Here is a 25,273-nt window from a genome sequence, read left to right on the forward strand (position 1 = left end):
GACTTTGTCTCTTACATGAATGTCAAAATGCTGCATTTTAGCAAGTTCCTGAAATGACTAAAGCAGTTTTTCTTTTCTTGAAAACAGTGAAAACTAACTATAGAAAAAAATAATATTGTTCTTGCTTCAGCACCTGTGCTCAGATTAATTCTTGTAAACTTCTTCTCTTAAGTTCTATCTGAGGAAGAAAACCTATGAACCTATGGCTGCAGGTAGTAAGGAAATGTGTACATTTCTAGGACCATGATAGCAAGATATGATATAGCATTTGCCTGGTGTGTTACAGCATGAAAAACCTGTGGAAGAAAACTCTTTCTGGTTGTTGAGGCGCCTTGTTCTTGTTCCTGAAGTAACAAGATGCTTCATACAGAGATTAAGCCTGTGAGTCAGGATTCACTGACCTTATCAATATTCATCTGGCTGAAAAGATGGCTCCCGGCAATTACAGAGAACATAATATTAGTCTCACTCTTGACATCTAATAATGAGCTGTAGACATATTGCTAATGGTCAACATTCAATATTAATTCATTTAATTAGATGTGAGTAGTGGGCCTCTGAAAGACTGATGATGGCATCATCAGGCTTTTCTTTTATTGCTAGAGGGGTGCTGTATTTTAAATTAATATCACATTCAAGAATAATTTGCACCATTTTTTTTTTGCCAGGCTCCTCAGATTTTATATATTCAATTTGACCTCTCCTCCAATAGGTTTTTCTTTACTTCAAAACATTTTTTTCCATTACTCTCCAGCACTGTTATAAAATCAAGTCTAATAGCTGATTGTAGCAGTCAACATCCTCATGATGTCTTTTTCACATTTTGACAATAGAATTTGGCTGCTGCCAGCAAAAGTCAGACAAGATTTTAAACTATTGCGTGTTGCTTCAAAATGCTTATGCATCACATCAAGTCAGCATTAAGTCAAACACACTGTCACTCACGTTGGGTAATTATAAGTAAAAAATAAATAGTAAAACATTAACCAAAAGAAATTACGGAGAAACTTCCCCCGATTATTACCCACAAAGAGACAATTATTTTATTAGTATTATAAATTTCAATTTTTACATTTAAATCTGAAAATTTGAAAATTTTCAAGTGTTGAAAAGCATCCAAAAAAAAATAAAAAATACCCTAAAAAAAGTAAAACACATAAAATATGTGGAATATAATCTCCCCTTTAAACCAAAAACAAATTGGCTTGACTTTTAAGTACTAACTTTTACTAATTATATTCTGCTCTATTCTTTCCCAGAGGCGCTTTATGGCAGCACAGATGAGCAATTGACTGGTTTATGGAAACACATTTGTCAAAATAGAATAGGAAAACGCACCATTTTTCACGGAAGGAATTCTTTTTTTCAAGAAACCATTTTCCATTCTGTAGTATCTATGGTTACCTTGGTTAATACTCTCCTGTTTTATTGCACTGTCGTAGTTGTTTCTATGCTTTTGTCCAGTGCATGTACATGGTGTGGAGGAAAAATCTTACAAAAATACAGTATTTTCATCTGTAATGACTAGATAAAGTGAAATAACTGTGTTTGTATTGTCTCTACGTATCCCCCACCCCACCACAACTAACCTTTCAAAACAATCTCCACGCTTTAGTGCTGCAGTCAGACTACGGCTGTCACAGGAAACGCAAACACGTAGTCACACATTGCATGACATCATTTCCTACTAGCTGAAATGAATAAAAACCCGCCCTCTGCTGGCTGAAAATGTAACTATTCATACTTTATGAAACTATTTTCCATGTGCCTTACATCAGTGTGTAGAATTTTTTCGCATTACAAGTGAAATAACCAAAATATAATTATGCAGGCCGTTTAACGGTGGGTTAAGAGGTCCGGGTCCGAATGCCTATCTGCTATCTCTAACTACTTTTCCCATAATCCCGCTGAGTCTGTGACGCATATTTCCGTCGACGGTAGAGCACACAGCTCACCCGTCCAAATTGACCTGATGGAGAATTTCAGTCATGTATAGTTGTCAGAGTTTCTAAATCCCTCTGTGTGAAATGTATCTCCCAGTTTACCCCACGGGTTGTTTGTTTATTTCATGTGTTGTTTAGTCGGTTATTGTAACGTTAAAGTGTCTCGTGTTGTTGCTGAATAGGTGAAGTAGCTAGTTCAAAAATGACTCTTTTAGCTTTGCACAACAACAGCGTGCTCTACAGAAGGATACTGACACAGTTTCCACAGGACATCAGTTTAGCTTTTGCCTACGGATCTGGCGTTTTTAAACAGCATGGAACCAGCCAAGGTCAAATGGAGGTAAGAGTTTCTAAACTAAAGCTAACCTGGTTAAAGTGACAAGTAAGTCTGCTCAGAAAATAAGTACTGTTACCGTTGTTTCATACTGTTGTTTTGCTTGTGTTTGTGTTTGGTGCTTCATATAGTGCGAGCATGCATTTGCAAAAGAAAGAGTGGGCAATGTTATTGAAATAGTCTGTAACAGATTTTATTATGTAATTAATGACCTTTTTTAAGATATTACGTAAACGAGCACTGAATCACAATAGTTCAACATAGGCTATCTCTCCTTTACACATTTATTCCAAAATCCTACAAAAATATTAACCAAAGTATGTAGGTGCAATCAGCTGTTCTCTACTCAGCTTCATTTTGAAGTTCAACCCAGAGTGCTATACAGAACAAAAGGTGACTCATGAAGGAATTAAACTAGTTTAAAGATAAACATATCCTATATAAACAATCTGTAATAGCAGTGAAATGTTGATTACTCTCAAGGTTTCTCACAATAGTACTTAAAGAGAAGGTTTTACCACACAGAGTAGCTGTGTGTTTTTATAGTGTATCTCCAAAAACAGTTACCTCAGTTGTGTACTCTGGTTTCACAAATGAATGGAGCTGGGTGTCATAAGCATATCAGCGTAAATGCATGCTTCCTGATGATATTGCTCAAAGGAGCCTTGTGTATAGAAAACTGATTAGTTCTAGTCCAAATGCAGAGGACACATTATTTACATGTGCAAAGTGAATTCTTAAACTTAAACCAGTCTAAAGGACTTAGGGCACAATGTAATCATGTCAAGATAGTATGATTCCAGTGAAACAGCAAGCTTAATACATTTATGCACTCACTGCATGCAAGAATTTGTAACTGTGTCCCAAGTCATTGTATGAGTAAATGTGATGTTTCCTGTTTTGTTGACCTCCAATACATGCAGAAAAACATGCTGGACTTTGTGTTTGCGGTGGACGACCCAGTGACATGGCACACCATGAATCTGCTACAGAATCGCAAACACTACTCCATCCTCAAGCTGCTGGGCCCCACGATGATCAGCTCCATACAAAATGACCATGGGGCCTCAATATATTACAACACACTGGTGCCTGTGGATGGGAGGGTAAATCACTACATTACTGTATCCTGAATGCATCTGAAAGTGTTTTTCTTTCTTTCCTTTCTTTTGTTGATCGTTAGAGATGATAGTGCCCAGTTGAACTGACTTCAGTTTTTTAGCTGATGATAGCATATACATGAATCATACTCTGTTACGCATTTTTGGCTCCAAAAAAAGGTTATTCTAAGCAGTTTGACCACATCCCTTTCTTCCTCACAGATAATCAAATATGGCATCATTAGTACAGACTCTTTGATCGATGACCTGATGCACTGGAAGACCTTGTATGCCGCTGGACGCCTTCACAAGCCAGTTAGTATCCTGATCCTATGCACTTACTTGTTGAACTAACTTTTGTGTTTTCCCAACTTTACTGCTGAAATATATACCTGATCAGTCAAGACTTCTCTGGCTTTGCCGATGCTTGTTTGGACAAGTGATTGATGTGTGCTGTATGTGTTCCCGTGCAGGTGAAAATGCTGGTGCAGAGTGAGAATGGAAAGCTCCGTGCTGCTCTGGTGGCCAATCTGAAGAGTGCTGTGACAGCCTCCTTCCTCATGCTGCCAGAGAGCTTCACGGAGGAAGACCTTTTTCTGCAGATCGCTGGTCTTTCTTATGCTGGTGAGCAGGCGCATTTACATGACACAAGAAAAAAGGGAAATATTGTTTTAGTCCAACCAACACTGTCCTTTTAAAATGCAGGCAAATATGTTAGCTCAGTTGTAACTGTACAACACGGAACTTCTGGGACTGAAACACCCAGATAAGATGGAGATAAAATCGCTCTTCATGGGCCTATATACTCAAATGTTTAGCTTTTTGCATCTTAAAACATAAGTGTAACTCTTCTCGCAGCATCATCCGACAAAATGGCCACTCAGTGAAAATGTAGCTGTACTTACAAGTAAGAACTCCTGAAGAGAAAGCTAGAGGCAGCAGAATGTGTTAAATTTCAGAATAAATTTTCTGGAATTGCATGAGATGCAAATACAGAAAGCTCCCAACATACTGTACTGTTATTTTTAACTATTATATCAATCAGAGTAGTGATTTGGTCAGCTGGACTGAGAAAAAAATCGGGTGTTTTTCTGTTTTCTTTCCTGATATTTGTTTACCAAGTAATTGTTTTCATGTTAAGAATGTGCAGACATGAGGAAAGTTTTGTGGAAGAAGGTAAAGCCACGGCGAGCTTACCAGTGAGACTTTTAATACTACCTGTAATTAAAGACTCATCACTAAAACTATGTTGGGATAAGGTAACATGCTACAGTGAATATATCACATTTGACAAAAACAGGACACGGCAGACTTTTCTTTGCTTCTTTTGAACTTTGTGTCTCTTGAATAAAAACATTTTGTCTGTGCTTCTGAAGGGGATTTTCGAATGATAATTGGAGAAGATAAGTCCAAGGTGGCCAATATCGTCAGAGACAACATTCAGTACTTCAGGATTCTCTACAGCAACATCCTACGGGACTGCCCGCAAGTGGTTTACAAACCTCAACAAGGAAAGCTTGAGGTACGACACGGTAAACGGACATAAAATGCACACCTACATGTAGTATTTACTTGACATTTGACTAACATCAACTTATGTGCTTCCTGCAGTTTGGACACATAATGTTTACTACAGTTTTGCGTGTTTAAACATTGATTCATCTGGGCACATATTCTTTGTATGTTTCCTGGTGTAATCTCTAACTATTAACACCACTTCTGTTATACCAAGGAAATACTCTTCGCCCCCCTGGAATAACAAGTTTGGTAATTAGATTGCAGGTGTGGTTAAGCGCAAGAAACTGTGTGTTTTTTGTTTGTGTGTGTCGCAGCTTTGCTGTGACTGTTGCACTATGAGCTTTGCATAAGGAAACTAAAAGCATACCAAATCCAATAAATATATTTACACGACCCTTATGTTTGTGACCTCGTAAGCAAAGGTAACAAAGCAGATTTAGAAATAACATCGAAGTTAAATACAAATTGATAAAAATGGATGAAGACATTAGAGGCTGAGAGATGAGCGCACACTTTAATCAGTTTAAAGCTTGTTTAAAACTTTCTGCCAACAACATTTGCTTCAGAGTCCGTGTGGAATTACACAGCTGGATCCCTACTGACAACTAATACTTGGAAAATGATCACATTCTATCATACGGGAATACAGCACGTTTCTTTGGAAACATTAACAAATGTGTGAGTAAGAACTGCTGTTTCAAACTCTGTCGTGCCGACCTCTTCATTGCTTTAAACCTTTATTTGAATATAGTGGTCTAAGTGTCTAAATACATGCATCACTGATTTTTAAATATAGAAAAGAAGTGCTACAGATCTGACATTTTCAGTGGTCTGAGAAGAAAACGCATCCATTTCCACTTTTTTTTCTTCACATTCTGCTCACTGTGTGTTTTTCATTGAATATTTCCAATTGCTGGAGGGCTTCTTCAGGGGATAATCTAATGCTACGGAGGGGCAACTGCAGACCTATTACTCTGCACATTATGTAGAGATTCTCTGGTGTTCTTGTTCAGCTTAAGTGTTCGCTTTGTGTAACTTATGAGACTGTGTGCGATCACAGGGTTAGCCCCCTATATCAATTTTTCCCTAATAACAGATCCCTGTACCTGGTTTTTACGCAATTCAATTTTAAGACCCATAAGAAATGCTTGCTGGTAGTCCTACACTCATTCCTGTAATGTTTGTTATTCATAGCTTTATTCCTCACTACAGTGGAAAGCTTTTGTGCAGAACAGAAATGTTGCAGATGTTTTTGAGTAATACAGTCTGCTGACCAAAGAGCACAGATAAATGCAGTTTTGAACTGTAACCGACACGCAATAGAGCGCCGAGCCGAAGCGAGCTAGTGGAAAAGCGCCAATAGATACAACATCAGTGCTTGAGATACTATCAATACTGCAGTTTCTTAAAGTAACTCGTAAAAACACAAACGCAGAAATCTAGAATCACTGGGACCAACATGTGAACGCAAAATGACTTAAATTCCATCGATTGTCAGGACATCGGAGACATACTTTATTTTACTTAAAAATGGATCTGTTCTCATTAATTGGGGTCCAGAAGGAGAAGTAGAAATAATGTTTGCAATATTCCACAGAAAATCTTTGAGTAGAATGTAACAGTTCAGTAATGAACAGTTAGAGGGTTGGTTGCAAGCCTGCACACATATACTCACTATAATCACCTCTGTCTATTGATTGCTGTACACTTGTGTCTGACCAGATGACCGCTGTCCGTGTAATTGTTGTGCTGGTCGACTGGAAGGACCTTTGTTATTTATTGTTTACATTACTTCTTTTTGTTCATGCAGGTCGACAAAAGCCCTGAAGGCCAGTTTATCCAGCTGATGGCGTTACCCCGAACTCTTCAGCAAAGGATCACAAAGATAGTTGATCCCCCAGGAAAAAACCGGGATGTGGAGGAGATCCTGCTGCAGGTGGCTCAGGACCCCGACTGTGGGGCAGTTGTGCAACAAGGTAAATCTGAGAATACACAAATATCCCTTTTCAACCAAAGCGTATTTCAGTGCTGGTTCAGGGCTGGAAAGAGATCCACAGATCTGTACTTATTAACATCTCTGCAAACAGGATTAATAAACACTGATTTGAGGAACTCTGAGCTCATGTGCTAACACTGCTGCTTTGACTTTGTGTTGTGGCTCACTTTCTTTTACTCTCTCTTGAAGTAAACTGACTCCGCTCTACGTGGGCTCTGTGTTTTTAAACACGACGCTCACAGTCGCTCTGGTTGGTCTCCAAAACTCTGCCGCCAGTTTGTTCTGGCTGCTGTAATTTCACATTTTCAGGGCAGGAGCCAGTGCTTTGGTGGTCGCAGCAGAAAAAAAAAATTGAATTTGGCCCTCCGATCCAGCACTGGAACCTCTTTGGTGGTAAAAAAAAAAAACCCAAAGTGATGATAATCTGCCGTGGGGTGTGTTCTTGTGCCGATTATACACAGCAGCATTTGGTGGAGAAGAGATGGATGATGGGCTGAAGAAAGGCTCAAAGGTTCAGCGACTTCTGTTTTCTGTAAGATCATAAATAAAAACAAATAAATGGATGAACCATTTGACGTTTTGTATATTGACAGACAAGAAGCTCAGACTTGGGTTGATGTCAATGGATGAAGCAAATGGAGAGCAAGACGTTCAAAATGTTTTGTTTTCTCAACACAAAACACCTTTAAAAGACAGGCTGTCAGCAGTCATACTGCGGAACAACTGGTGTTGAGTGTGTTATTGCTCTGTTGCAGGTATCTCATCTATTGTGAAGTCCTCCAGTATAACGCAGAGTATAAAAGGCATTGCTACAGCAGGTAAGAATTCCTACACTATGTGAATGAGTTCGTGTTGACTCAGGAATAGTGTGAGATTTTTGGAAATGCACTTATTTGCTTAGATGGAAAGAGTGAAACCTCTAATCTTTACAGACTAACACAAGAGCTACAGCCGGCAGGTTAGTTCATTAATACAGTAGGAAGGTAGAGCACGCTAAAAATTGTAGAAAAGGTGCTGATCACTGGGAATTAATGACGAGAAAAACTTTTAATCAAGTGTTGCACACTGGCTCCATATGCATTCACATTTCGGCCTCAGGGCTTTCCTCAGGATCAGGACTGATTTTCAGAACCTTTGGACAAAATCGGTATCTCTAAAATGTTGTTTTTAAGCTCTCCATTGTGAACATAGAAACTGTGTTAATGTCGACATGCTCTTGTGCCCCGGTCCCCTTAGGCCTGTGGAAGACGGTGTCCTACAGCTCCAAAAAACTGATGAAGATGTGGAAGGGCTGGAGGAGGAAGCCATCTGTCTCACAGATGTCCTGATTCTGTCTGTTGACTCAGAACCTTTCTGTCCTTATCTTTGTCAGGCTAACAATCCATCCCTGTTAACCTCTGGTTGCATCATTTCATGGGACTCCACGTGAACAGTTCAGAACTGTCTCTGAACTGCCCTTTCTCATTAAATTTCTAATAGTTGCGGAAAAAAAGATGACATTTCCAGAGTCGGACTGAATTGTGGCTGGCATTTAGTGGTACTGTAGATTAGCCCTTTATGGTTGGGGGCTGGAGTGACTTGTGAGACACTGGCGAGAGGGCCACATCAAAAGCCTGTGGAATGAAAATGGTGCGCACATTTACCTCGAGTGTAATGTAGAAATTACTCTGGTAATGTGTGATAGATGTCAGGTTTGGGTGGGGTGGTAAGACACGGATGCGGACTTAGAGAAGTAAAAAACAAACAGGGTTTTATTTCACAAAAACAAAGTTCAAACAAAGGGCGCGGCTGAGCCGGATGACAAAAAACCTAAACTGTGGAATAAGAACTTGAGACAAAACAAAAGACTTGACGTAACATGGAAAAAAAACACTTAACTTTGACGTGGGGTCGTGGCATGGCATGAGGGATATTGACGGGTAGGTAGGTAAAGATCTCACAAACTGAAAGGGGAAACCTGGAAACTAAATACTGAACGGGGTGATTGATAAATGAGTGCAGCTGAGAAACGATGGACAGGTGAAGTGCATGAAACTAATGACCAGAACATGGGGACTGAGGGAAAAACAATGGCAAAACTAAAACATGGCAAAACTTAACTAAACATGGACTTAAAAACTAAGACATGATAAACACATGATAAAACACCAAACTAAAAACATGGGGAGAAATCCCATGGGCGTGACAGTAGACGCATCTGAGTATTTTCCATGGACATGTTCCTACCTTTATGAAGATGGTGGTTGACATGATATGTTTCTTTACCCTAATCTTCACTGGTGAAGCCGAATCCCCTAACCCCAAAGTACTTAATTCAACTATTTAAAGCCAACTTTTGACCCTCTAACAGGCTTGTAAACTGCCATGGTCCATTATTTAATCTGTTGGACACCAAAAGGGATTGTGGACCCCATGAAATCTGTTACACAAGTCTACACATTTACATTTCTCATTGTATATTTCTCACTCGTTGAATTTTTACCTCTTTTTCTCTCCATGTTTTTATTCATCCACTGGAGTTGTTTGATGGGAGGAGGCATTTGCTGGCTCCTCGCAGCTGTATTCTCAGTGAGCTACAAAAAATTAGTTTAATAAACTTTTGAACCTAACAGCAACGATTCTCTTTATTCGTATGGTTTTGGAGTTTGCGTGTGCTCCCCCGTGTATGTGTGGTTTCTCTCCGAGTGCTCCAGCTTCCTCCCACCACCCAAAAAACGTGCATGTCCCTTTTTGGGACACTATAACAGAGAGCACAGGTGTGAAATAATTGAGCCTTTGTCTCGCTGGGGAGTGTGATCTGCAATTAAACACTTGTTAAACATTTACTGTTTTTACTGTGACATGTGAAAACATATTCCACTTGAAATGTATTATTCAAGATAGAAACAACATAGTCATACCAAAGTACCACCTCTGAAACATGTTGTGTAGCCCAGTAAAAGTGTGTGTTTGTGTATTTTTATGCAGACACACCCCCTGTGACCTTTGGCTGCAGTGTTTGGACAGTGGGTTTATGTAGGCACTAGTCAATAACAACATGGAGGTGTGAGGATTATAAAGTCCAGCGACCGTCTCCTTACTCTTTGTTTTCTTGTCCGGGGCCTTTACAACACACACCTTATCAAGGGCCAAGTTTGAAATGCTGCGTTTTCACACACTTACCACCCTTTCATTTGGTATATTACTACATTTCATGTAGCTGATTGGCAAACGATTGTGAAATGAAAAAGGAGGCATAGTACATCGTCACTTTTAAAAGCAAAACAAAAATCCTTAAAGTTCACTGCACTGTAGTACGGTCACGTGATTACGAGTTATCTAATACAGTCACCGTGTTTGTCACCTCATCGTGAGTCATACCTGAGTTATGCACTCATTAGTCATCTTAAAGCAGATTCACTTATGTCTTCCAAGGCTTTGTTTTCCCCTCTGTTGCTGATCTACCAATGTTGCAGCCAACTGAGCACACAAGGATTTTCTGTGACAGTTTTCAGGTCAACACTTTTGCAGTTCCCCACATGGTCCAAGTCTGCTCTTGGTGGAAGGAAATAATTTAGTGCCTGTGTTTAATGCTAAGCTCTATTTCACTGTATTTAATTTTTTCTTATACTTTAGATGCAACCGATGTAAAGACAAAATCAAATAGGCCGCAGTCCAGCAGCAAATTGGTCCTTGAAGAAGGCTCAGCTTTGCAGAGGTAGAGGAGTGTCTGTTATGAAGCTGTTTTTTATTGAGTTACATTTAAGAGAAGGACTCTATGTAAAAAAAAGAATAGAGCCTTAAACATATTGATATATAGAAGACCAGTGATGACAAAAACTTGTGTTTTATGTACAACAGTAACATGCTGCTTACACAGTGATGCTGTCATGTCAACTCATCCAATAATGTGTCAGTTGCTGCCTTGCTGAGAGGCACTTTCCCCGCTGTTTCTGCGGATTGTTTCACCCCCTCAGAGTCCCTGACCTGAGTAATGCGCGCAGTGACAGCAGCCTAACCTTCAGAGCATGTGATGCAATGCTCTATTATCATAATGTATGCTGATATCATGGCTTTGCTCCTCCACCAATGAGCGCGCTTCACTTTCACCACCTGCTAGGAACTGAATTCCATCATTCCAGGCATTCCTGCTCCCTCGCTCCCTCCCTCTTCCTCCTCCTCCTCCTCCTCGTTTACAACCAACTTTGTCCCGACAGCTCTGCTACTATTGTCTTTCCAAAGGACGGTTTCGCCGCGGCATTTGTCTCCTGCCTCTGTGGGGTTGCACGTTTGTTGTGATTTATTTTGAACGCGGATATATAATCGCATTGGAAGGATCCAAAGTGGCGCTTGAAGGAGGTATGTGCTGTTAAACACGAAGTTGTGTCTGACTGACATTTGTGTCGTGTTTATTGGATGAGAGCGCGCTCCTCTTGAGACATGGGGGCACCAATTCAGTCCACTTTCTGAGAAAGTCGGCGTGGAAATGAAGACTGCGTGGACAAGTGTTTTGGTAGTAGAGAGCTGGAATAGTATCCGCCTTCTAACACGAACGCGTTAAGTTGAAACTTCATTCACGAAATGCGGCAAAACCCTGCGGGACTCAGACTTTCTCACGTCAGGAAAACCTAATAACGCGGCCAAATGTTTCAGATATCCCTCTGTCGTGGGCCCACTTAAACTGTGTAGGAAATGAGTGAAGGAGAGAGACCTTATCTCCAAACCAAGTGCATTTCCTCCTCGCTGCCAGTTTCATTTTAGTGCAGGGTCATTGCTGTAATCCCTTCGGCACAGGGTGCATCTTAAGGAACGCCTGGTAGAGACGCACTGAGTCAGCCTGATATAAATACGTTTGCCCATGAGAAGAAATTTGGACGCACTTGCCACTAAAAGGCCTGTAATCGCTCCCAGTCGGTTCAAGCAGCAGCAAGAGTTGCGTTTGTTTACTCGCACCACTGGCTGTGTGGTGACAGGCGGTCTGTAATCTTTATATATAAAAAAAAAACACTGAAGTGGTCACCGGTTTACTCTGAAGTCAGCGATAATGCTTAAAACGCTATTTTCTTGGGAGAAACGGGGAAAAACAGCGTCCTAGGAATGCAGAGGGGAGAGAAGCGCGCTGAAGCCTTTATTTTTTTTTTTTATAAAGTCCTCAAATACCTTTCATAGCACAGCCAGTCTGAAGGCTCAACATTGTTGGAGAAAAATCCCAAAAATCCTAAAGCAAATTTTAGGGGAATGGTGTCAAAATACACATGAAGGTCACAGACAATACAGCAAACTGTTGGCCACTAACTTTCATACTGCAGGGGAGTATTGCTATGAATCACAATAGAAGTCCTGAACTCTTCCAAAAGCACTCAAGTCTTAACAGGAGAGAGCAATCGCGGATATAATCCTCTTACACAATCTTTTTTCAGTAGATTTTTTTCATTCTTTGAAAATAAATCACCTGATATTTTCTGCTCCGGCTTCTTCACTTTTTGTCTGCAGTCTGCAGGACTTCAGTTTGGTCGATCCCTGTCACGATCTCCTTGCATAAGCAAATGATCAGACGATGGGATTTTGATGATGATAATCATTGCATTTTTCCTTCAGATTTGTCTTTAATATACCCCCCTGTAGATGCTGAAGCAGCAAACCCTTAAACCTTCAATTCAGAGACACTTCAAGGTGAAATTCATTCAGATACAGGTTATCATATAATTTTTGGAAGACTGTGAAGATTACAAGACACGGGTTTGTTTTTACACTCATGTAATATTTTATCATAAGTATAATATCAATGACTATCTTAACCACATATACGGAAGTTTGAGCAGCATTTGCACACATCAAACCTTTCACTTGCAGTGTACATAATGAAATAGCTAACCCATTTAACTTATAGCAATTTACCAATATCTGGTCTGCTAATATTTCCCTATTTATTTAGCCTGATGTTAATTCATGCACACAATTACTCCACGTACGCAGAGAACATCAACTCTCTCTCCGTCGCGGGATTAACCCATTTTCATACTTTCACTGTGAAAGCCTGCCAGCAGAATCAGACATGACACGTACTTTCTCTGCTTTTATCAGCGAGCAAAAAAAAACAGCACTACCAAAAAACATGCCGTTTATTTTTATGTAGCAGGAAGTAAAGTCAATATTTCATCACGCCTCTGTCTGTTATTATGTGGGATTTAAAGTTGTTATATAATAAAAGAGTTTAAAATGTTTGATTTTGATACCAGGCTTGTGTGATATCGAAAGATCTATATCACAAAATATAGATTTATATCTATATGTCCATATATCTACACATAGACGGAATGATATCTAAAGAATTGCCTACTGATGTAAACAAATACACACATGGTTGTATTGCAAGCAGTTCAGCACCAGTAAATGTCTATCTGACACTCCAGCAAAGTAGCACTCCCCACGTGAAAGAAACGACTGTTGAAACATAGTCTTTAAGTGATTTGGTCTTGCAGAGAGTATCTGATATTTTTACATCTGAATCAGAGAGATCTGTATTTGAGAACAAAGGCAAGATTAAAAAGGTATTGCAGTAAATGTTTTAGATCTTCAAAGCAGTATTCGTGACTGAGTTGGAGAACAGCCTGAGACACTGAAGCAGTTTTGGACCTTTAAATGACTCGGCCTCCCTTAAACATTAACTTAGTTTTTGTGTAAAATGCAACATTGAATCAATCAGTTTGACATTTTGCCCTCTGCTCTGTCCTGTAGGCATCCAAGCATGGAGACCCCGCTGGATGTTCTGTCAAGAGCCGCATCGTTTGTTCATGCCAACGAGGAAGAGAGTGAGTTTGCCCTGCTTTCTTTCTGTTGTGCTTTGTAAAGAGATTTGTATGATTAGAGTTGTGCTACATATAGATGAAGTCCAGCATTACATCCAGCCTTAACCCCCCAGTCTTGTTCTCTGCTGTAAGACAATAGGCGGCTTTGTGCTGTGCGAGCTCGCAGATACACAGGCAAATGAGACCAACTGCCATTAGCGCTATACTGCGCACTTGTGCTAACCTGCTTTCTATGGAGTCATGGTGGGGTGTTTGTCTTGTGTTTGAATTACTATCTGATGATCTCTGCCCATCTTCCTTTTGCTGCGTGTCAATGATTTTCTCAGTCTGCCTGCTTGTTCTCGTACCTCTCTGCACTGACTTCTTCCATCTTTTCCTGTCTGAAAGTCATTGTCTGAGGACTTTTGGCTTTGGTGGAAAAAAATCTTTCTGAGATTAAGGAGAAATGGCCAATCCTTTTCAGAGGGCTTCTGTGCAGCCAGCAGCCGTCAGTGTGAAACATACCAGCACACTTAACATTCAGTGGATGCCACTGATAGCTGATGTTTGTTGTTCAGAAAAGAGGTTGTTCAATATTTTTGGTAGACTGCACTGCAGTTTTGTGTATTCAATGGTTTGTTTGTATGTGTTATAATTTTTCTTTGGTGGAGTGGAACTTGAATACACTGTTGTGGAGAGAAAAAGCTCAGAAAAAGAATTTAAAGCTCCTGAAGCAACAGGGAACATTTTAGTTTCAGTTCTAAAGTGAGGTTAATTAAGACAAAACAAGCATTTTGATATGGTAGAGGCACAAGTTGACTGTTATGTCCATTTTATACTGAAGAGCTTAGCCTCTATATGATGTATTAAGATCCTCATTTTGTCAAGAAGTTGCATAATACTTGATTAATTCAGAATAGACGTAACCCAGAAAACATACTGTAAAGAGATCCCTTGTGTATTTTGAGAGTAGGAATATTTTGAAAGTGCTTCAGCTGTAACGTCTCCCCTGCCAGCAGAAACTTCCCACAATGCTTTGGCTTAAATGAGCTGAATATCAGCTTCCTTGCACTTCTGAGTAAAATGTCCTGGGACTTCTCCGCCCCTCCTCCTCAGCTCCCCCTCTCCCCTGCAGTGTTTTTGTTGTTTTTCCTTTGCACTGATGTCACTTTTTGTCATGGGCTGTGCATGGCCTCTTTGTCCTAAGACAATGCACTCGACCTGTTTCCATAATAGTGCAGAAAAAAATTCCCCAACATGCCAACGAGGAAACTAAGCTCGTCAACCAACCCAGCTGCTCTGCCAAACTAGCTACGGGTAAGTCAGCAAACCGGGTCAGCAGTCAGTTAAATCAACAACTTGTTTGTATTTCTGATAAACTTTTGTAACAACTCAGAACAGGGAGAGGCCTTGGCCTAGAGCCTGCACAACCGTCGCTTAAAAACAGAGGGCTCACAGGAGCCTGCCAGGGCCAGAGTCAGGGTCAGAGCTCCAAATGAAATGCTTTTTTTTTTTTGTAAACAAAATCCCCACCCCTGCAGATAATCTAACTCTGTTGGAAATTGTTCAGGTCATTACACAAATGCTGTCTTGAGGAAAATAAAATGACTGTACATGAGTAATGCCTTGGTCTAAGGCAGGGGTCTTCAACGTTTTTCAGGCCAGGGACCCCCAAACTGATGGAGAGCTGGAGCAGGGACCCCCCTACTATTTATATGGCATACAATTGTGTTTTATATTTAACGGGGCCTAGTGCCGTGTATAAACATAGCTACTCTGTTATTGTACATTCAGTACTAAGCTATTCAAATAATACACAGGTTAATATATTCATGTTTTTATTTTAAACATGTGCAAGGTACAGGGTGGCCGTGCCACTGCCATTTATAAACAAACATCTTGCATACAACACTGAGCTATTCAAATAATCCACAGATTTTAACTTTAAACATGCATGTAGATGGGACAATGAATCCTCAAACCATCTGTGGATGGCACACGTTTGCACACAATTTGTGAGAAAAAACTGTTTGAGAAAAAAAAAAAAAAAAATTTAAAATCGTCTAATCAACCAAAGATTTCGCGACCCCCCTGCAGTACCTCCGCGGACCCCATGTTGAAGACCTCTGGTCTAAGGTCATACAGCTTGGCTATAAGATTTAAAGTATACTACAGTGTTATTCAGAAATAGAACTGTTGGCTCAGGCCCAGATAGAGTATGAGAGCTCAAATAAGGTACAACGCCTATCAGTTTTGATTAAAATCTTGGTCATTCTTTGTTGAGGACTTTAGATAAATGCAATTGTTTTTTATTTACTGTTTGAAATATCATACCCGTTTACCAATGAGGTATTTTGCAGAGGCCAGAAAAATTCAGTCTTCTCAGATTTTGTAATCGGCCTCACATGCAATATACTGAAGCTTGTGTCTTAAGTAACTAAACCCATCAATCTGTCAAAGTGTTAGAAACGTGAAGCAAGCCCCTTGGATTAGACCTTCTAAATACAGAGGAGACGTTTCTGCTGCTCTATCCTCACAGAATTGCATTATTCCTGCATATTATTTGACCATGTAGCACAAATGACTCTCCTGTGATCATAGAGCATCTCCTCTGGGTTAAGGTCCACACCACACCTCTGACCAGACCGCTTCAGTCCTCGTCATTGGTAGGCGTTCTTTAGTTTGATACTTCAGTATTTAACTTCTGCTGGGTCCCAGCTGGACAGCCACACTGCCGTTATCCTGTAAGATGCCTTCATAAATGTATGGTGATGATGGCAGGCTGTTGACGCAGCAAAGCAGGCCCAAATCACAATTCTTCTTCTATCATATGTCATACTTAGGATCATATTTTCATGCTGATGCTGCCTTGATGCTGTTACTACTTGGTGTTGTGTGTTTTTCCCTAAGATTACTTTTTTCCCTCTCCAGTAGAATTTATCTGGTGTCAACATGGTAAGATTCGGGCACACACAGTGATGTGTTCCAGAGACTCATGAAGAGAGATGTCAGTCCCTCAAAATTTTTAATTAAGCCACTCTGCAGCTGTTTTTCCCTCACTAGCTTGTGGACTTCTCTTTGGAGGTTTAAAGTAGCCACATTACTGAAGTCTTAAACATTTGCATTTTATTTGCCCACACTGTGAATGTTTAACTTATGCCTTTTGATATTGACAAGAATGATGTTGTCAGTTAAATTAGGCTTTTTTTTTTTAAATATAGTTTTAGCAGTGAGAAAAATTCCAGGTTTACTCCTTGTAAAACAATGTATGTTCAGGTGTTTGAGGTAAAATTTGGACATTAAGTCAAAATTATTTATTTAGTTATTTGTAAATCTGGTAAACCAATTTTTTTTACTAACAATAAACGTAGAAAACATATGAAATGTTCGAAGACATTTTACCAGTTTATTAAAAAAAATATGCTCATCTTAAATTATATGGCAACAACAGGTCACGTTACTACTGTGAAGCATCCGCAGACCTTCAGCAGTCCATAAACATCAATGAACTGAGGAGACAAGTGCCTTTGTGAGAGGAACGTTGTCCCATTCTTGTCTGATATGGGGTTCTAGCTGCTCAACAGTTCTTCTTTAGTTTTGTTTTGTGTTTCACCAAATCTTTTCAGTTGGTGAAAGTTCTGGACTGCAGGTAGGCCAGTCCAACAACTGGACCCTTCTACTATGAAGCCATGCTGTTGTAATAGATGCAGTATGTGATTTAGCAATTGTTTTCCTGAAATATGCATCTGGATGGGAGCAGATGTTGCTCTATATCCCTTCCAGCATTGATGGTGCTTTTCCAGAGGTGCAAGTTGACAGTTCCATAAGCACTAATGCACCTCCATAGCATTAGAGAGGCAGGCTTTTGAATTGAGCATTGATATCAAATTGCGCGGTCCTCCTCCTCTTTAGTCCAGAGGACATGGTGTCCATGATGTCTGAAAAGAATTTCAAATTCTAATCTGTTTGAGTACAGAACTGTTTTGCACTTTGTCTCAGTCCATTTTATATGAGCTTTGGCACTGAGAAGATGGTGGCGTTCACGTATGGCTTTCTTCTTTGCATGATAACTTGCATTTATGAATGTCACAGTGAACTGTGCTCACAGGCAATGATTTTTGAAGGTGTTTGTGAGCCCATGCAGTGATTTCCATGATAGAAAATGAGAGAAATTGAAAATGTTTCTAATGCAGTGTCACCTGAGGATCAAAATCATGTGGATCATATTGATATTAGACTTTTAGTCACCACATTCATTTGAATTTGAACTCAACTCTAACATTTTTTAAGAAATAGTAAAAGGATTCACTTTGAACATTTGATGTGCTTTCTATGTTCCATTGCGAAGTAAATATTTGTTTATCTAATTTGCAAATCGTTGCATTCATTGCACGCCATTGCACATGAAGGGAGAATAAGCAGAAACTGTCTGGTAGTTGATTTCTTACAAAACACTGACATGTTGCACATTTAAAGCTGAAAGCAGAAATATATAATGGCAGCGCAGAAGTTTGATTTTTTTTACATGGTTGACAAATTATTTAAATATTAAAGGGGAACTCCGGGGCATTTGAAGCGCATTTCCATTGCTAGAGGTTGTCAAATACTGACGGTAGGACACAGACCGGTGCAAATCGGCGCTCCCTGTGCGGCGATTGCGCTGTTTGCGCAGCCTGTCATGCTAACCAAATACGTGGTGGCTAGGGGCAAGCGCTAAACCTTCCACGTAAAACAACAACTTGCACACTGCAGAAACGTCACACCACTTACTATAAACCATCCTACAATAAAGTCACAAGCCTTACCATCAAAACCATATGCATGGTTCTCACATTACTGGCATGGGGACGTTACAAAACAACTTTATAAACAGCATGTCACTTACCTCTTGTCGGTAGGCGCGCGCATGTGAAAGCCCAAAAGAGTCAATGGACGATACTCCCATATACAAAGCAATTATCTTCTCTAGAAAAACTGCGTTCAAGTATTCAAAACATTACAACAATATTACTGGGCATGTATTGTTGTAATGTTTTAAATACTTGAACCCATTTTAAAGTATACTTGGGAAAGATACTGACTCCAATATTGACCCCCAGTTTGTTCCTCAATTGTAACTTGCTTTGGAATATATATATATATATATATATATATATATATATCATTAACGGATAGGCACAGCATTGAATTACTTTGGTATTTGAGCTCTTTTTCATAGGAGTCTGACAAATTCAGACATTACAAACATAATAAACAGTGACTCCAAACTTTCCTGAACTCTTTCTTTCTTTCTTTCTTTCTTTCTTTCTTTCTTTCTTTCTTTCTTTCTTTCTTTCTTTCTATCTTTCTTACCTGTCTTACATATTGTTTCGACCAAACAAACTGAAAAAAGCAAAAACAAATGAGAAAAACAAAAAATGTCTGTTGAGCTACTTTATCTGACACAAGACACACATAACAGTCAGCAAAGACTTAAACATACATCAGTGATATATTGCCCATGTAAGCAACAGCCGTTAATATGAGATGCTGAAAACTTTTATAGGAGCACTCCCTCTCTGTCATTGAGCCACCTTCCGGCTAGAGGACAAGCTGTCTGGATGCAGCACTAATCACAGGTCTTAAGTCCTGACCATGGATATACGGTAATTGCACTCTTACTAAAAAAAGAGTGAAGTAAACTTTGCCTTATATTTAATGGTGAATGTGGGGAAATGCTTAATACTTGTCGCAACTCGTCCATAGCAATTTTGGTGGCTACTTGGAAGATCTTGCAGCGTGCTCCACCCTTCCTGGAAACAAACCTGTGTTTGAAATCAGTCTGGATCGGTCCGGCTCCAAGGACAGATCACAGCATTGTTTGTTGCGTTGTGTCTTCCATTATCTACTCTCCACATTTTTCCTTTGAATTGAATCGGCTTTATTGTGAATTCACTGACAATGTCAATCAGCAAACTCATAATTTTGAATCCTAGTTGTTACAGTTACAGACCATTTGTTCCACAGAGAGTCTGTAGTTTTAGGGCCCTGCGGAGGAGATGGAATATGGACCTTTTGTTTTTGACGGGAACCACAACAAAAGACGAACTGGTGCCAAGATAAGGTGGTTGGCTGAGATCTGTGCGATGCCCTCTGTTCTAGTTTGCTGCGCTGAAATCCTGCTTGTTTGTTTATAGAATTTGCACGCACACACTCAGACAGAGACTTACAGAATCCCCTTTTCATTGTTATAGTTTCCATGGTTTGTTCAAACACTGACAGTCTTTTCCTAACTCTTTATGAGGGTCTAGTCCAAGGGAAGTAGTCCATTAAAACAGACCCCCATACTGTTCAGTGCGTTTCTTTCACTTTGTGAGATAGTAACAGATGGGTAGACAAAATAACGGAAACATCTCCCATTGTAACAGTCTCATACAACACTGTACTGGATTGTGTGATTTATTCTCCATTTGGTGATTGTGTGGCTCTGATAATAAACACTATTAAAACTCTAGTCCTTGTGCTGTGTGTCCAAACCAACATTTAGTTTATGAGACTTGACTCATTTCTAAACTCTTAGAGCGTAAGCTCGCTGCAAAGACTAGCCCGAGCTTGTAGACGCTCATTTGTGTACGCATCAACGTTGAAAGTGAAATTGGAGACTTCGCATCACTGCGCTTTGTCTAAGCTTATCCACAGGTTAGATGTAATAGGTGGGAGGTAATTTGACTGTGAGGCGTTGGATGGGATGAGTGGGGGTTTTGGGTGGGGTGCATTAGCTTCCTCAGCAAGGTGTGGGTTTGCCCTCCAGCCGGTCCAGATTCAATGCAGCGGGTGTCACATGACACAAGCGTCTAACAACTGAGTCATATACATACTGTCATGCAGGTGATGAGCACCTTTCTTCCCCTGTGTAATTCATCTTTCCTAAACGGCTTGTTTGCGGCTTGGGAAGAGAAAGCCACTGAAAGTTAGGGATCAGCTAGCAGGCTTTTTCCAGTACTCAAAATCAATTGAGTCAGACTAGTCTAACCTTTACTGGAGTTTCTGATTGGATTGCAAACTCACAATGACTAAAGGACTTTAGGAAGTCACATCTCCAGCCATGAGAGGGTCACATAACCCCTATAAAACTGCAAATCCTTCTTATTTGCCCCTTAAGCATTGTCTGCATGCTAAGACAAGCTGACTTGTATCTGGTTGCAGTTTTACATTCTTCAAACATAAAGAGTGCTGTCATGTTAAATCATTATTGGGTTAAACATTTCCTTAAAAAAATAAATGTTGTCACTTTTACCACCTGAATGGAATTACAAAGTCTGTGCAGAAATTTGGATGGTTTTCTAAAATGCAACACAATCTGAATAATTCAACAGAAACAAGTAAGAAGGCAATTATTTCAGTGACCAAACCTAAAAAAAATAATAATCTAGAATTCGCTGCCAGCGACACAGAAACAAAGTTGGGACTGTATTGTGTGTCATCAGCTTCCTTTTATTAAACTTTTTAATCTTTACAGAACAGGGGATATTATTTTTTGGACTATGATATGAATTTTAAGGCTGATCCTTCACTTTGAACAGAGAAACACTGACCTGAAGTTAGAATTTAGGCTCTATGCAGATAAAAAACGGCCTGAGAGCGAGCAGGAATACAATATGGTGTCGAAACAAATGCAACGCATGACATCGACTTCAAATTCTCTGCATGAGACAGAACTGGCAGCAGGGAGACCTGACAAACACACGCACACACACACTGTGTAAATAAAACCACAGCATTGCACAATGAGGTTGACATTATCCTGCTGAAACGACTCCTCCCAGGAAAAGATGTTGCTTTGATGGTAGTAAATGTATTCCAGTATATGCCTCTGCATCAATGGTACCTTCACATATTTGCAAGACGCCACACTGAGATTTCCTAAAACTCCCTGAGTTTCTTCACAATGTTACACTCTGTAAAAGCTGAAGGAATAAAATTCTTAACAGTTTTGCATTGAATTTTTTATTTTTTTAACTTGAACCTATTGACAAACTATGAAGCTACAACCCCTCTTTTCTTAGAGAAGCTAAACTTTTGGTGGACGCTCATTTTATACCCAATCCTGCCACCAGTTTATCTGCTGATTCAGATTCACTGTTCGGCTATTCACACCTTACAGCACAAAGCATTTCTAAACGCTGTCTTTCTTTGTTACTTTCACAACTTTTGTGAGTGTGCTGATCCCATCAAACTCTAGATTTATTCATATTTTCTAAATGCAACGACGGTGGTCAGTAGACTCTGAAAATCATTTCCTTTGTGCCTGTCAAAGAAAGCCTCTGATAAATGAACAGATTATAGATTAAAGTTTTTGTTGTATTTCGTTGATTTCCCTTATCTCTCGTTCACTCATTTGAATTTTCTCTCATGAAGACAAAAATCTTGCAACGAGATGCATCCGTCTAACTGGCCTTAGTTGACGCACTAAATGCGCCAAGTTTGTTGGAAGTCTGCAGCAAAAATATTAATCATAAAGTTAACTGTTGGTGACAGTACGGTGCCTACTGACACACAGTGTTGCTGTTATATGTGCGGCTTTAATGTGTGTGTTCAAATTTGTGTGTGCGCGCCGTAAAAATAAAAAAACATGTACAAATGAAATACTGCATGCTTTGTTACATTCATCACCCCCGGTGTTTTATAGCTGCTTTCTTATCAGTTCCCCAGCCAGTTTCTCTTGACTTTTCATAGATAAGCTCAGTTTTATGATAATGCTGTTTGGATTTATTGCCTCCTATCAGTTTTTGTGTGTGGGTAAGAGAGTCTGCTGTAGAAAAATCTTGTTTATCAGTCATTTTTAATCTTTTTTTGTGTTTTTTTTTTTTTTTTTGTTAGTGCTGTAAAGAGGACTCTCATGGATGACTACCTCAAAGTGTTGTAAAAACAGTTTTACCAAGATCCACTTAATCGTCAAGCTGCTTGATTATGGCAACAGTTTATCACAGTTTTGGCCAATATAGCGATTTTTATAATCAACAACATTATTCATTGACTTTGTATTTGATGATCTTCGATAAATGTACATGATATGTAGCTAGTATGTTTATGTATTTGTTGTTTCCTGTCAGACTTCTTGAAACCTTATTGAACTGATCAAAGGCTCTCTTTCATCATCTTACTTGGAGCTAAACTGAAAAGGTTACAGAAAGGGAAATTGTAGGTTGTGGTGACGACATGCTGCTGCAAGAGATTTACTGGAGTTGTAACAAAACACTAAATTCCAGCATGACCGCAAAACTTACTGCAGCTCTATATTTATCTCATCTTGAATATCTAGTTTTCTTAATCTTTGGAAGACAAATTTATAATTCATGATACATTCAGTTAATCAGAATCAGAATCAGTTTTATTGCCATTGTTAGTGAACAGTGTTCACTGACTAGGAATTTGCTGCGGCGTAAGGTGCAAACATGTAACAGGAATATAATGATAAAAATAAAGAATAAAAATATATGAATATAAAATGTACAAGGTATGTACAACAATACACAGTATCCAATATACAGAGCAACAACAGTGCAGCTTCATTAGTGCAATTTTAATGATGGTAAAGTGACTGGGGCAGGTTATGAGGTGATTATGAAGTGTTTATAAGTCCAACTGCAAGGGGTAAAAAACTGTTTTTGTGACGGGAGGTTCTGGTCCGAATGGACCTAAGCCTCTTGCCCGAGGAGAGTGGTGCAAATAGAGAAGGGTCAGCTGTGATTCGACCTGCTCGCCCCATAGTCCTGGAGACGTGCAGGTCATGGATAGATGGGAGGCTGCAGCCGATCACCTTCTCAGCGGAGCGCACAGCTCGCTGCAGTCTGTCTGTCCCTGGCAGAGGCCCCGGCATACCACACCGTGATGGAGGAGCAGAGGATGGACTCGATGATGGCCTTGTAGAACTGCACCATCAGCTGGGCCGGCAGCTTGGCCTTCCTCAGCTGTCGCAGGAAGTACATCCTCTGCTGGGCCTTCCTGGTGAGGGAGCTGATGGTCGGCTCCCACTTGAGGTCCCGGGTGATGGTGGTGCCGAGGAACCGGTGACAGTCTGCAGTGGTGATGGGGGTGTCAGTGAGGGCGAGGGGGGGCAGGGGGGCTGTGGATTTCCTAAAGTCTACGATCATCTCCACTGTCTTCTGGGCGTTGAGCTCCAGGTTGTTGCTGCTGCACCAGGTCACCAGCCGGTCCACCTCCCTCCTGTAGGCAGTCTCATCGCCGCCCGAGATGAGTCCGATGAGGGTGGTGTCATCCCGAACTTAATAAGCTTAACGGAGTCATGGCTGGAGGTGCAACAGTTGGTGTACAGGGAGAAGAGTAGAGGTGAAAGTACACAGCCCTGTGGAGATCCTGTGCTTAATGTCCGATTTGCAGAGACACTCTTCCCCAGCCGCACGCGCTGACTCCAGGTCCGTTAGGAAGTCTGTGATCCACCTGCAGGTGGAGTCGGGCACGGAGAGCACAGAGAGCTTGTCTTGGAGCAGAGTGGGAAGAATCATGTTGAATGCAGAGCTGAAATCCACAAACAGGATCCTGGTGTAGGTTCCTGGGAAGTCCAGATGCTGCAGGATGAAGTGCAGGACCAGGTTTATGGCGTCGTCTACAGACCTGTTGGCTCTGTAGGCAAACTGCAGAGGGTCCAGGAGAGGGTTGATGATGGATTTGAGGTGGGATAAAACCAGACGTTCAAAAGTCTTCATGACTACAGATGAAGAGCCACAGGCCTGTAGTCATTGAGTCCTGTGACACGTGGTTTCTTGGGGACACGGACGATGATGGAGGACTTGAAACAGGTTGGGACGTGGCATGACTCCAGGGAAGAGTTGAAGATCCCTGTGAAGACCGGGGTCAGCTCATCAGCACAGTGTCTCAAGGTGGAGGGAGACACAGAGTCAGGGCCCGCAGCCTTGTGTGGATTCAGCCTAATTGCACAGCCCTGCTTTAACATTGACCTTACACATGTGATCTCATTCTCTCACACTTGCTCTATCACTTCTTTTGCTCATCACAAAAGTCTCTTATCATGTGAAACATCAGGTGTCCAGCCACTGCAGATATGGAAAATGTAAGTCTTCTAGTTGATTGTGTTATAGAATGAGCTTGGTTTGCTGTGTGTGCCGGTTAGGGTCTCTCAGGTTATTTTCTGTATTCTCTCTCATACTGTAATAATGAGCTTCAATGGCTAATGAGCCTAATTTATGTCCAGATGCGGCTGTCTGAAGCTGTTGGACTGATCTCAAATAAGGTGCACTCCCTGAAAGGGACTTCAACCTCTAAAACGAGCTGCTATGAACAGGGACGTAAAGACATGATTGAAAAGGGAGCTGTTGTATTAGCCGCTTTCGGACTGTAGGAACCTTTGACAGTTCTAATAACCTTTTAATCTGCGGGGCCGTTTTCTCCCGCATTCGGACATAGAGGAACTCGGGACCATCTCCCTTAGTTCCTATAACCATTTAGCTCCTTCTCCGAGGTCGGGTCTTTTCATGGTTCTATAGAACACATCTGACGTAGGTGTTTGGTAGTCGGTAGCTACGCCCCATGTCATGCTGTCACAGCTGAAATGTTTACTCATACGACACGGACACAACTGGCGGGTGTTTAATAAG

General features: G+C 40.5%; 2 protein-coding genes across 4 annotated transcripts in view; both read left to right on the forward strand.

Annotated features, from left to right (window-relative positions):
* The first annotated feature begins 1,937 nt into the window (after positions 1 to 1,937).
* Positions 1,938 to 9,500, forward strand: tamm41 (TAM41 mitochondrial translocator assembly and maintenance homolog). Of its 3 annotated transcripts, none has more exons than XM_075461369.1 (9): positions 1,938 to 2,283; positions 3,201 to 3,383; positions 3,600 to 3,692; positions 3,851 to 4,001; positions 4,754 to 4,899; positions 6,706 to 6,871; positions 7,353 to 7,423; positions 7,647 to 7,709; positions 8,128 to 8,217. In XM_075461369.1, the coding sequence occupies exons 1-8, from the start codon at positions 2,146 to 2,148 to the stop codon at positions 7,662 to 7,664; spliced, it is 966 nt and encodes a 321-aa protein (XP_075317484.1). In that variant the 5' UTR covers positions 1,938 to 2,145; the 3' UTR covers positions 7,665 to 7,709; positions 8,128 to 8,217. The 3 variants fall into 3 exon arrangements, with proteins under 3 accessions (XP_075317484.1, XP_075317485.1, XP_075317483.1); XM_075461370.1 differs by having other exon boundaries at positions 7,356 to 7,423; XM_075461368.1 differs by lacking the exon at positions 7,353 to 7,423 and having other exon boundaries at positions 8,128 to 9,500.
* Positions 9,501 to 11,059: 1,559 nt separating this feature from the next.
* The window catches only part of vgll4b (vestigial-like family member 4b), a 43,349-nt gene continuing 29,135 nt past the window's right edge, over positions 11,060 to 25,273 (forward strand). Inside the window, exons 1-2 of the mRNA XM_075461376.1 lie at positions 11,060 to 11,229; positions 13,609 to 13,682. Coding sequence (XP_075317491.1) covers positions 13,619 to 13,682 — 64 coding nt within the window. The 5' untranslated portion in view covers positions 11,060 to 11,229; positions 13,609 to 13,618. The remainder of the gene's footprint in view (positions 11,230 to 13,608; positions 13,683 to 25,273) is intronic.

Source organism: Odontesthes bonariensis, chromosome 3, assembly GCF_027942865.1.
Source record: "Odontesthes bonariensis isolate fOdoBon6 chromosome 3, fOdoBon6.hap1, whole genome shotgun sequence".
Lineage (NCBI taxonomy): Eukaryota > Metazoa > Chordata > Actinopteri > Atheriniformes > Atherinopsidae > Odontesthes > Odontesthes bonariensis.